The sequence below is a fragment of the Macaca mulatta genome, chromosome 1 (genome assembly GCF_049350105.2).
Source record: "Macaca mulatta isolate MMU2019108-1 chromosome 1, T2T-MMU8v2.0, whole genome shotgun sequence".
NCBI lineage: Eukaryota > Metazoa > Chordata > Mammalia > Primates > Cercopithecidae > Macaca > Macaca mulatta.
Window position 1 is genome coordinate 61,929,430 of NC_133406.1, and position 12,779 is coordinate 61,942,208.

The window sequence follows — 12,779 nt, forward strand, 5'->3', positions numbered from 1 at the left end:
CCCTGCCTCAGCCTTCCAAAGTGCTGGGATTACAGATGTGAGTCACCACACCTGGCCTTTTTTTTCCTTCGAGACAGGGTCTTCTTTGTCACCTGGGATGCAGTGCAGTGGTGTGATCATGGCTCACCACAGCCTTGACCTCCCAGGCTCAAGTGATCCTCCCACCTCAGCCTTCTGAGTAGCTGGGATTATAGGGTGCTCGCCTAACTGATTTATTTTATTTTTTGTAGAGACGGGGGTCTCTCTATGTTGCTCAGACTGGTCTTGAACTCCTAATTTCAAGGTATCCTTCCTCTTTGGCCTCCCAAATTGCTGGGATTACAGGTGTAAAGCACCACACTTGGAAATATGGGAAGATTTTTTTTTTTTTAACCACACAGAAAAAATTGTATCTGTTTTCTGCAGAAAGTCTGTTTCCTCTGTATTGTGTGTTTGGTCTACTCTTCCAACTTAAAGTTTTATTCAAACTCCTGTGACTCCTTGACTTCATTCATGGTTAAGATGGAAGCAGTTGGAGGGGCCTAGAAACTCAGGGTACATAGGCAGAACTCATGGGCAGGTGCACCCTACTCTAGATGGAGGCTCCAAGCTGGCTTTTTTCTAGAGCACCCTCCAATGTCAGCATCTGAAGGTCTTTTCTTTGGGGTCTTTGGTCTCCCACCTTGGGAATATATACCTTGCTGTCTGCATTCCCGGCACAAAGTGAGGGAGGGGGCTTACCCAGAGAGACTGTCACACAGTCCGGCTTTTCAACCACTCTCTCTTTTTTTTTTTGAGACAGAGTCTTACTCTGTTACCCAGCCTAGACTGCAGTGGTACAATCTTGGTTCACTGCAGCTTCCGCCTCCCAGGTTCAAGCAATTCTTATGCCTCAGCTTCCTGAGTAACTGGGATTACAGGAGCACACCACCATACCCAGTTAATTTTTGTATTTTTAGTAGAGACTGCGTATCACCATGTTGGCCAGGCTGGTCTCAAACTCCTGACCTCAAGCGATCCACTCACCTCGGCCTCCCAAAGTGTTGGGATTACAGGCATGAGCCACTGCGCCTAACCTTCAGCCACTCTTTATCCTCATCCTGATTGTGCTTGCTCTCCCCGTGACTGGAGCGTCTCCACTGCAGTCCTTGAGAGAGGAAGCGTCTGGCCTCTTCCTGGCGGAGTAGCCTGGTTGTGTTGGCTGCGGGAAGGGACTCGGGAAATCTAACTCCTCCATGTGCAGATTTTTAACCAATCTCCCTGTTTTCAGTCCAGGTATCATCCCTACCAAACACTTCCACATGCTGAGGCTTGGCCTTGGGCAGAAATCAGTCATGTCCTCTCGGTAACCCCCTTTGCTGGCTTCAGGTTGTAGCTTCCTTTGCTCTCTGCCAAGCCCTCCGTACAATTTCCATCTTCAAAATCTTGTTGACATTTCTCATCTGCTCTGGTTTCCTCTCCCTTCTCTTTGCCCTTGAGAGTTTATACCGTTCTTCTTCCTTTGCTGTCTTTTAAGGGGCTTAGGGAGTGAGCAAACACAGATGTGTCCAAAGTGGTACTCAAAAACATTTTATGAAGATAATATGCTGCAGGGTTAATTGTAAAGATTATTGGGTAGATATTAGAAGAATCATAAGAAAGCAAAACCTGAGAAGGTGATGAAAGTGGGGAGCTGTTTGCTGTGTCTCGGCTTCCCCAGTAACCAAAGGCAAGCCCTGTCCCCAGGCTCCCCACTCTGCACCAAGCAAGAAACCATGATGGGTTCTGATGTCTTTTAAAATGGAAGATGGAAAAATGGAAGAAGGCACAGAAGGTGAGGAAGGGCACACTCTTTGGAACTGACATCCCTCCCCTCCCTGTGACCAATTCTAGACCGGGGAAGCTGCTGGCAGAGAGAGAAGGCAGGCAGGGGCAAAAGTAGATGCCTGACCCCTGGCATGAGGTCTGAGAAGAGGAGACCTGCCGGGGGAACTGGTGACTTGTCTGTATTGTCACTAGTGTTGTAGAGAGGGCGCTGCAGATGGGTTGGCTAGAGTGACATTGCCTGCCAGACCGCTTCCCAAGACATATCATTCAGAAAAAGAGTTGGGTCTGCTACCTGGCAGTGCTTTCTTAAGTGGGGTGGGGTCTACAGAAGAAGGAAAGGCTGCACTGTGTAGGAAGCTTATGGTGTTTGCAATGAGAATGTGGGAGTCTGACTCTTGGCTCTATGACTTTACAACTACTTGAGCACAGCACTTAACCTCTTCAAGCCTCAGTTTTCTCTTCTATACAATGGGGATAGTACTCCCACCTCGTGCAGTTGTGAGGATGAAATGAGGTAGGCCTGTGCTTGGCATGCTGCAGGTACTCAAAAATGGCTTGTGAATGTGATAAGAACGATACTAGAGGCAGAAATCTCCCTGCATCCCTCTCACTCCTGCCCCCTAATTCCTAGCCCACATCTATTGTAAATGACTTACAAAAGGGGTGGAGCCTGGGAAGTGATCCTCCCACTTCCACTCACAAGGGATGCCCGGGCCCTGCTGATTTCTCCCCTTTGGGCACTGTCCAGAGACCCCAGGAAGAAGTAGGTTTGAGTGCCTGTAGGCAGCCCTACCTCCAAGTGTTTGGGCTCTGGTGCCCCACTCTCTGAGCCCACCCAGAAAGGCCGGAGGGAGGGAAGGGAATCCCTGGGGCTCTTCACAGCCTCCAATCTTCCCCTCTCCTTCCCTTCCATCTGGAGAGCAGGCTCATGGGAGCCACGGGAAATCAGAAATCCCTTTTGTTCCACAGAGACTCACCATCTTTTCCCAAGACACAAGGCCAAGAACTGCAAAGCCCAGAGTCTCAAAGGTAGCAGTTAAGGCTGCTAGAAGCATGGGACGGGCATTCAACTCCCTTCCAGCTGTCTGCTGAAACGGGGCCTCTGGTCATCTAGACGAGAGATCTTGGGGGATCCTTGGGTTACAGCAGTGCTGATGAGGACTGGAAGATGGTTAGAGGAACCCACACCATACACAAGGTCACACAGGCATGTGCATATGAACATGCGTGCAATTTCTCATATTGAACCCCCTCATACATGCCCTCTTACACACAGGCCAGCTTCTCATGCCAGAGAACACATCTCACTCGCCTGCATTTGAAGTGGCACAGGCACCCCTCCCATCTGCCCGAGCTTAAGCTTGTGAGGAAGGGTAAATGGGGTCACAGGAAGTTTTGTAAAAATTAGGCTGGCTAAGAGCAGCCTGATTTCTGGGAAACCATCAGCTTCTTCCTACCCGTCATCAGATAAAGGATTGTTTCCAGGGGTTAGGTGAACAACATGCTTAATAGAATAGGTGCTGAGTTGATGATTCCTCTCCTAGAGGTACAGAGACACACCCTGGAGTGTTTGGGTATAAAAAGCCCTTCTAAATATCAACATCATGCTGTCATGATGTGTGATGATTTAGCTCACAGCAGTGTCGATAATTTGAGAGATCCTGGAGAGCTGTTTCAAGGATAGAGATGGGGGAGCAGGTTGTCATGTTCCCATGACAGCCTATCTCATTGCCATAGCAACACAACTCTGCCTCCATCCTGTGGAGTCGCAGTTTCCGTAATGGGTGGAACACGGTGGCACTTCACTGTATGGGGATGGGTCCTATGATCTCTCTGGGAAAGAACGTTTTCATCCTAGACAGTGCAGGATAGGGGTACCCCGAGGCTGTTAAGCAGTGCTGTGTTTTCTTGTCAGCAGGAGGGTGGATTTCCTGGGGTTTTCCCACTGACGAGCTCTACTTCTTCCGACCACAATTTCTACTCCCCAGCGATTGCACCCCCAAGTAAGTCCCCATGAGGCAGGCTACCCTTTCTTGATCGGCACCTGGCTGACTCAGATGGAAACCCTGCCATGGCAGAGAGGCATGACATGTCAGTGGGGAAAACGGGCTCTGGCATCAGGAGACCTATTAGGCTTGGAGCTCATTGCTGATGTGCCTGGAGTGAGTGGTTTATCCTTCTTTACTTCAGGGTTCTACCTGTAAAGATTGGGCTAATACATGCCCATCACCCTGGGTAGTTATGAGGGTGAAGAAAAGCAATATGTGTAAAGACCCAACCTGGCTCCCTGGAGGGGAGGGGGAGAGTGAGTGGCTGGTCCACTGTGGATGCCCCTCGCATCCAAGACCCCAGCAGAGGTCTGACTGTGGGGCTTGGGTAATATTTAAGTTTTAATGGACAGGGCAGTGATTGGCATCATCTTCCAAATCAAGCTGCCCAGCTTCCATGGGAAAGGGAAAGGTACTTAATCAGTCCATCTCCTCCATGCCACCCTTATCCCCCAGTACTACTCAAAGTGTGGGCAGTGAGCCATGCCCCTCTGCAAAATGTTACCCATCCTCAGGAAGGTAAGTCTAGGCATTCTGAGGACATCTCCAGAAATTTTTATAGAAATTTGATATCGCTGACACATTCCAGCAGCATCCAATTTGGTCTTCTTTTGTTGTTTTTAAATTTTTCAGGGTGTCAGTGATCCATTTAAATTTTTTTTAAAGTACCAATCTGCAATGGATTGGAGAACTAACCGCCTGTTCCTTCATTACATCTAGTATTAGAAGCACTGACCTTAATGACACCAGAGGCCTCTTGAAACCAGCTAACCATCCAATGAGGACAGAAGGGGAACAGCCTCATCAGAGCGCTTTTGCAAAAATGAGCCACAGATCACACGTCGGTGAGTTATGCATTTCTTTTATTGCCTCGGGTTGGAAGGTCCAGTGCCCCCTCCCTTCGCCCTGCGTCCTCCCCGCCCCGCATGCTCTGACTCCTCTGGGGTCTGAAGTTCACTGCCCAGCACCTGCGCCCTCAGCCCCGCCCAGCGCCTCTGCCTTGGCTCCCGGGGGTACCGCCTCCCGCTTGCCGAAGCGCAGGCCGAAGGAGTTCCAGTTGTAGTTCGGCAGGTCCTTCTCCCGCTGCACCAGCACCGCGCCCTGGGGTGCGGGGATCTGGCGGCTGCTGGGGGCGGACAGGCCGCGCCGCTGGGGGCTCCCGGAGCTCTCAGCGGGCGAGGACAGCGAAGCCCCCCGACGGCTCAGCCTGGCAGTAGCAGCCGGCTTCCTCTCGGTGCACGGCAGGCTCTGCTCCCACGGGGCCGAGAGGTCCAGGGATTCCAGCTGCTGGCCTAGGACAGAGAGCACAGAAAGATGAGGCCAGGGTCCGGGAAAGAAGGCTTTGCAACACCTCCTCACATCCCATCCTATCCTTCTTTTCCTTCCTTGACCTTTTGACCTTTTGGAAGGCTAAATGCCATGCGGAGCCAGCACGATCATCTTAGCTGGGATAATTAGGCCCTAGGTGCCTCCCTCTTCCAACACAGCTTTGATTTAGAATGTTTGCCAGAATTATCTTAAATAACTTTCATATTACGTTACTTCCTTTTAGGAAACAAACAGGGTAGGGCATTGAAATAAAGAAAACCAAAGTATTTGCTGAACATCCAGCTCTGGGCCCCTTCCTGGCTGTGAGCAGCCTGGGCAGTGGGGCCATGTTAATTCATCTCTGTATCTCTCATAGTGCTTGAAACAGTGGCTTGCTCATAGTAGGGTCTCGATAAATGCTTGTTAAATACGTAAAAGCTAAAAATGTGTAGTAACAGAAATCAAGAAAGTGGAACTAAGTCATTGTGGTCCCACACACCTGTGTTCCAACAATGGTCTTTGATGAGAATTGTGACCCCCCCCCCACCTCCACAATAAGCTACACAAGGACTCAATGAGAGACAAAAATTATCTAGGTCACCTTAACTGGCTCTCTTCCTCCATCCTGGATATAACTTCTCTCCTTCATTCTGAGGATTAACAAGGCTAATTTGGAAGGCACTTCACATGCAAGGCTCATTAAGTTCACTGTACTTTTTGGCTGTAAAATAGGGCAACTAGCTCTGAGTAGACAATAACCCCAGCCCACTGCAGCAAGAGATTAGTGGAAACGAGGTCTGGTGTGTGAATGGGTGTGAATGGATGTGCTAGGGCGGGAGTTGGCTTTGAGTCCCGCTCCTCCATGCCCTGGCACACTCTGGAAAAGAGGAGTGTGGACCTGGTCCAGAGTTAATGGCTGTCGCCTGTGAGGTCCCTCCGCCCTTGCTCGGGGCCTGGCTGAGATAGGAGGAGGATGGCTTCCTCCCCAGTTGCACACACTAGACCAGCAGTAAATCACTGTTCAGGCTGCTGTTGGTGACCTCACCTAAAGCCTTTTGCCAAAAAGAGCCAACAACTCTATGTCCCTGGGCAGTGTGGGGTTATTGTCTGGGGAAGCCTCCTTCAACCAGAAAAATGCCTGATCCCAAGACAGGAGACACACTTGGCAAACAACACCCAGGGCCGTGTCTTCTGTGCTCTGGGAGGTCTTATGGGCATATACGATGACATCAAATGTATAGAGGGCATGCCCCAAGTTTTATAGCTGGAGGAACTGAGGTCCAGAGAAGCTAAGTCATGGGTTCTCGTTTGCACAGAAAGCTGACACCAGGAAGTGTGCCAAGCCACAGCTCCTGACTTAGGGACTAGTATTATTCTAGCTTGTGCCACTCACCAGACACACTCCTGGGGAGCTCTGACACCTGCTGGGTTTCCACGGTGTTTGAGTGACTCTGGGGAAGTCTACCTCTGTGGGTCTCAAATTTTCTAGCTCATCATTCCCCAATGAACTGAAAACAGTTCATTGTCCCCAAAAGTTAATAGGTATCAAATATCTGTCCTTTCGTTTAGTTGTTGTTTTGTTTTTTTTTTTTTTCAAATTCTTCACAAAGAATCTGAGGTCACTGATAAAGGAAGGTTGCATATGAAGTTCCTTCTTAACGTCGGCACAGAGAGGTTGCTGACGTAGAGCAGAGAACACAGTGTGAGGAAACCATGAAGGAGCTCAGGGGTTAACAAGCCCTGGAACCTAGGTGGGTGGACTGAGGCCATCACAGAGGCAAGTCATCCCTCACTTGCAGGGTTAACGGGAGCCCTCAATGAGTTGCACATGTGCCAGGCTTAGATTTCCACCAAATGCAATGTTAAACTCACACCAGTCGACTAGCTGGAAAATACGGGAAAGCTCATTTTGCAACAACCCACTTGCTCCCTCCCACTTCTTTCCCCAGAGGATACATACCTGTGGGTCTAGAATTCTCCACAGAGGCCACCTTTTCTAATGGCTCCCCAAAGTGGGTGGCACAGAGGAAAAGCAGTAGCTGCCAAGAAACCAGTGAGTTCATCTTGGTGAGAAGAGGCAGGTCCTAGAAATGTCTTGAGGCTGAGACAGAGAGAGGGAACAAAGACTAGGTCAGGCACGGGATCTGGGCTGGGTGCTGAGGGTAGAGCCCAGTGCAAAAGGGACAGTCCTCCAAGAGAGGGGAAAGTTCTTGCCTTGGGAGGCTCCCGGTAGAGGGATGAGTCTAAACAAATATATCAGTGAAATGGGATTGAGACTCTTTGCACAGTGGAGTTAAAGCTGAATTCATGCTAGGTGAGGGTCATCAGGGAGGGCTTCCTGGAGGAGATGAGGCCAGTAAAGTAAGGAAAAAAGGAAAGACCCAGTTTGGTGGAAGGGGCAGGACTGCTCAGGTCAGAGAATGGCCAGGATTCTGAATCTCAGGGTTGCTTGAGAGGAACGTTGGAGAAAGGTGGGGTGAGATGCTGTGTATAGGAGTGACTGGGGAGGGGTGAAGTAGGGCAAGGACTTCAGGGCACTGAGTGGGGGACTTTGAGGTTCCAACATTCTCTCTGGAGCCTGGCAGCAGGCACTTCTTCCTTCCGTGGTGGGTTCTGCACAAATCCACAACTTTCTGTGTTCCACTCTCCCCATCCATATGCCTGAATCTGACCTCGTTCTCTCCTGCTGTAAGAGAAACTTAATTCTTTTTCTTTTCTAAAGAAAAAGAAAGAAAGAGGCAATCATCTTGCTCTCTCTCATAGCCCTTCACAGCTTTGAAGAGGGTCATTAAATTGTCTTATTGCCCTATCATTCAGGGAAAAGAAAAACCTTTCCTTGATTTATCAGGTCAATTATCTCCAAAGTCTATTCTTCGTGAACTCCGAGAGGCTATGAATTGAATTGGCCTCATCGTTTTGGCTGCTGAGATGGGAGCCATGTGCCCTGATCCTCACACCATTTCCCATCACCCTGCCTTGCTCTGCCCCACTGACCCCCCACACGTCCTGCCCCACCTCTTCCAGCTCCCAAGTCTAATTTCTTTTTGAAAAAGTCACCAGACACTTTGAGACTGTCCAACAAACATGATTAAAGACAAAAGGCTGGGGAGGCAAGAGCACTGCCAGCTGAGCAAAAAGATTGTCCTGGCCCCACTCACAGCCTGGAGCCACTCTCCCAGGGGAAGGGGGACTGGGGGATGAGAACCATTTGTGCCCATCAGCTTCTAATGGTGGCTCAGGCCCATGCATCTCTCTGCTCTTGCACCCCCACCTCCACCCCCCATTCCTCACCATGCAGGACTCAGGCATGGAGTAAAGAGTAAGAACCCTGAAATGGAATCAGGAGTACTTGAATCTTGCCCCAGCTCTGCTTTCATTCCCTGTGAAATGTGAGCAAGTCACCCCCATCTCCAGACCTCATTGGTCCATCTATAAAATAAGAACCCTGGATCAGATTGGCCACCAGCTGCCTGCTCAGAAGTTTACTTATCCTTGCAGATTTTGATTCTGTGACAAGTTGAAACCCAGACCACAGCTTTCTGCATTTGCCTTAAGGCCCAGAGCTGGGGCATGGATTATTTAATTGGAGAGAATAGTGTAAAAGCATTTCAGACCGTGGATGCACAGGGTCTGGGTTGATTTGAAAATCACTCCTTGAGCACTGACTAGGTGCTGGTGCTGTGCTAGGTGCTAGGGGTGCACAGGTGTGCTAAGACGGAGTTCCTGCCCCCAGGATCTCAAGTCTAGTATGAGAAATTGACTCATCAGCAGACCGTTTCAAAATAACACTGTAAATGACACACTGGATGCATGTGAATCCACAAGGGGATATGGGAGTCCAGGGGAACCTGACCTAGGGGGTCCAGGCAGATTTTTGGCAGGGGGTGGCACCTGAGCTGTTTCTGAGCATGAATCGCTGAAAGGTTTATAGAAAGTGTTCCAGGCACGGTGCTAAGGTGCTGGAGCAGGGGCAGGGGCTGGGTGGAAAGGGAACTTCAGGCCCTCTAGCTAGACAAGAGGGTGGAGCTTTGCATGGAGAGAAAGCAAGTGACAAGGTTGGGGAAGGGGCCCTGCGGGGGCTTCATCCTGGAGGGATCTGAGCCAGACAGGAATGTGTGTAGATGTACATTTCAGATGGAGCATTCTGGTTATCTGTGCAGAAGCAGGATGGTGGGCGAGGAAGGAGGGCAGTGGGCTTGTGTGGTTGGAGGGTGGTGCTCTTTCTTCCTGCTCCCCTTTCCCCCCCGGAGTGCCTCCTTCCCATCGTGGATGCACTTACCATGTGCGCCATGGGAGAACTCTGCCTGACCCTGGCACACATACACATACACACACACACACACCACACACACACACACCACACACATACAGCACACACACCACACACCACACACACCACACACCACACACACCACACACACATACATGCATATACCCATACACACAAATCATACACACACACCCCACACACATATACACGCATACACCCATACTCACATCATACACACACACCACACACACCACACATGCACACACACCACATACATATACATGCATACACCCATATACACACATCATACACACACTACACACACACACGCCACACACATATACGCGCATACACCCATACTCACATCATACACACACACCACACACACCACACTTGTACACACACCACATACATATACATGCATACACCCATATACACACATACACACACTACACACACACACCACACACATATACACACATACATCCATACTCACATCATACACACACACCACATACATATACATGCATACACCCATACACACACATCATACACACACATACACCACGCACACCACACATGCACACATACACCACACACATATACACACATATACCCATACACACACATCATACACACACACCACACACACCACACACGTGCACACACATCACACACATTTACATGCATACACCCATATACACACATCATAGACACACATACACCACACACACCACACACATATACACACCTATACCCAAACACACACACACCACACACACCACACACGCACACACACCACACACATATACACATACACCTATACACACACATCACACACACACATACACACATACATCCATACACACACATTATACACACTACACACGTGCACGCACACCACACAATATACACACATACACCCATACACACATCATACACACACGTATATACACACATACATCCATACATACACATCATACACACACACCCCACACATACTGCACATGCACATACACAATACACAGATATACACCCATACACACACATCATACACACACATACACCACACACACCACACATGCGCACACACACATCACACACATATACACATACACCCATACACACACATCATACACACACACACACACACACACACATACACACAGATTCCCTCAACTCTTCGTTCACTGCCCAGCCCATCAGGGCACTTGATATATATGGTAGAAATGAATTATCTGGAAAGGGGCCATGAGTGGCCAACCTGCTGTAGACAATTTTCGTGATTCCCTCCACCCTGGGGGGCTTGTATCCAGTGAGTAACAGAGAAATTCCAGGCATGGTTGGAAAGCTTTTGGAATGAGGTGGCCCCTAGTTCTTAGTGGGTAGGTAGGTAGGTGCCCTTGGTGAGGCTTGTGTTTGCCATCCGTAATTTAGGGGAGCTGCTCAGAGGAGCCCCATTGCTCTCGGGAGACCTGAGGGGTTCCCCAGGTCCATCCGAGTGTCTGTGGTCTCTAATTCCAGCCACAGCAAGAGAGAGCCCTCGGGATCCCCAGAGTGCTAGCTTCACAAATAAAGTGCAACTCATTGTATTCACCCAGGCATCCCAGGATAATCTGGCCAGGCCGGTAAACAAGAAAGATCAGTGTCTCCCTCCCCTGCCTTTGCCTGCCCGGAAGCATCTGTCCGTCTTAGAACAGATTCCCTGCTCCCCTCTGGAGCATCCCCAGGTCAGGGCAGACCCCCTTCCCGAGGGTGGACGCCGCAGTGTGCCTACCTTACCTCAGTCCTGGCCTGGGCGGGAGTCTGGCGGAGCCTCTGAGGTGATGAGACCACCTGGCTGGGTGAACGTCCAGAGGGTGGGTAGCTGGGCTCCCAGGCTCACTCTCCCCAGCTCCCTGATCACATTCCTTTTATAAAGCCCAGGGTGACGTCTCTAAGTACAGGCCCACTCTGCCGCCCCTCCCTCCTCGTCAGACCCTCCTGGAGAGCACAGCACCTTGGCAGGCCTCTGCCTCCGGGCTCTGTGACTGGAGGCAGCCTCTCCTCCCACCCCACCCCCGAGCCCTCCGAGGCGGGACTTTCTCCTTCTCACAGGCTCTTTCCATCCTCCACACCCTCTTCCCACCCAGAGGACCCATCCTGCCCCCAAACAACATGGAAATGGGCTATTTGAGGAGGGCAGGGAGAGGTGTCAGTGTGAAATGTCTTGTTTCCTCTCTGACAAGAGCCACCGTCACACCTAGTCTGAATTAGACGTAGAAAAGGACAGGAAGAGGGGAGGAGAAGGGCACAGGCTGACCCAGGGACTCCTCAAAGCCGGGTCAGCGTGGGTCTCCAGGCGGCTCCTAGACTGGGCCCTGTGACTGGCGCAGGGTGGAGGTGGCAGAGATTCTCTCCTTTTTTCTTCCTTCCTGCTTCCCTTCTTTCCTTGGTTACTAAGCACTTCCTCGGCACAGGGTTTTGAGGTGAATACGCTATGGCATGGTCAGAGACCTTAGGTAAGCAGCCAGCTATGAGCAAGGAGGATGAAATGGGAGCTCTAGAAGGTGGATGCACCTGGGAAGTGCCAGGGCTACAGAGAGGGGACTTCCAGGTGGCAGTACATCCAGCCAGCCTGCTTGGGGGCCCCACTTCTTTGTCTCATGGCACTCACCACCATACCATTTTGTGACTGCTCAGGTACAGCACTTTGAGGACAGGGACAGGCTCCCTTCCCCCTGTACCCTCAGCACCCACTCTATTGCTGGGCACATACAGAGAGGGCCCTCAATAGATATTTGCTAACTGTATGCATCGCAAGTGACTTTTGTCTCTTTCTTGAGCCTGCAGGAACTCTCTATACCCTTGGACAAGGGGCTCTCCAGGGCAGGGACTGTTTCTTCTCTCAGGCTGGGAGTCTCTGAAGGCAGGGGTTGTGTCTCTACCCTCAGACAGAACGCTCTCCCAGCACAAGCTCGACCCGGTGCTCCCCTAATGCTGGAGAAGCATGCTGGCAGTCTGCAGGTTAGCACTCCTCACTTGTCTGGTGCTTACTGTTAACAGGGCTTGCAAACATATTATTATCACACCCATTAGGGCTGTTAAACACCAGGACAGAAATGATAGCCTATGAGGACAGCACTGACCCTCATAGACCAAAACTTCACTATGGGGATGAAGTACGTTGGCCTGCCCTGAAGCAGGAGGTGGACTTAATGGGCTGAAGACGCTAACTTTTTTTTGAGATGGAGTCTGGCTCTGTTGCCCAGGCTGGAACGCAGTGGTGCGATCTCAGCTCACTTCAACCTCCACCTCCCCAGTTCAAGCAATCCTCCTGCCTCAGCCTTTTGAGTAGCTGGAACTACAGGCACCTGCCACCACGCCCG

General features: G+C 50.5%; 1 protein-coding gene and 1 long non-coding RNA gene across 2 annotated transcripts in view; one reads left to right on the forward strand and one right to left on the reverse strand.

The window, feature by feature from the left end:
* The first annotated feature begins 3,544 nt into the window (after positions 1 to 3,544).
* LOC144341214 (uncharacterized) overlaps positions 3,545 to 12,779 on the forward strand; it is a 29,215-nt gene continuing 19,980 nt past the window's right edge. The window contains exons 1-3 of the long non-coding RNA XR_013418040.1: positions 3,545 to 3,788; positions 4,554 to 4,678; positions 12,237 to 12,417. This is a non-coding gene — a long non-coding RNA (uncharacterized LOC144341214). The remainder of the gene's footprint in view (positions 3,789 to 4,553; positions 4,679 to 12,236; positions 12,418 to 12,779) is intronic.
* Positions 4,680 to 11,444, reverse strand: KISS1 (KiSS-1 metastasis suppressor). The gene is given in 4 exon segments (XM_028852143.2): positions 4,680 to 4,848; positions 4,851 to 5,125; positions 7,102 to 7,242; positions 11,194 to 11,444. Coding segments are annotated over 3 exon segments (417 nt in total). The 5' UTR covers positions 7,205 to 7,242; positions 11,194 to 11,444; the 3' UTR covers positions 4,680 to 4,809.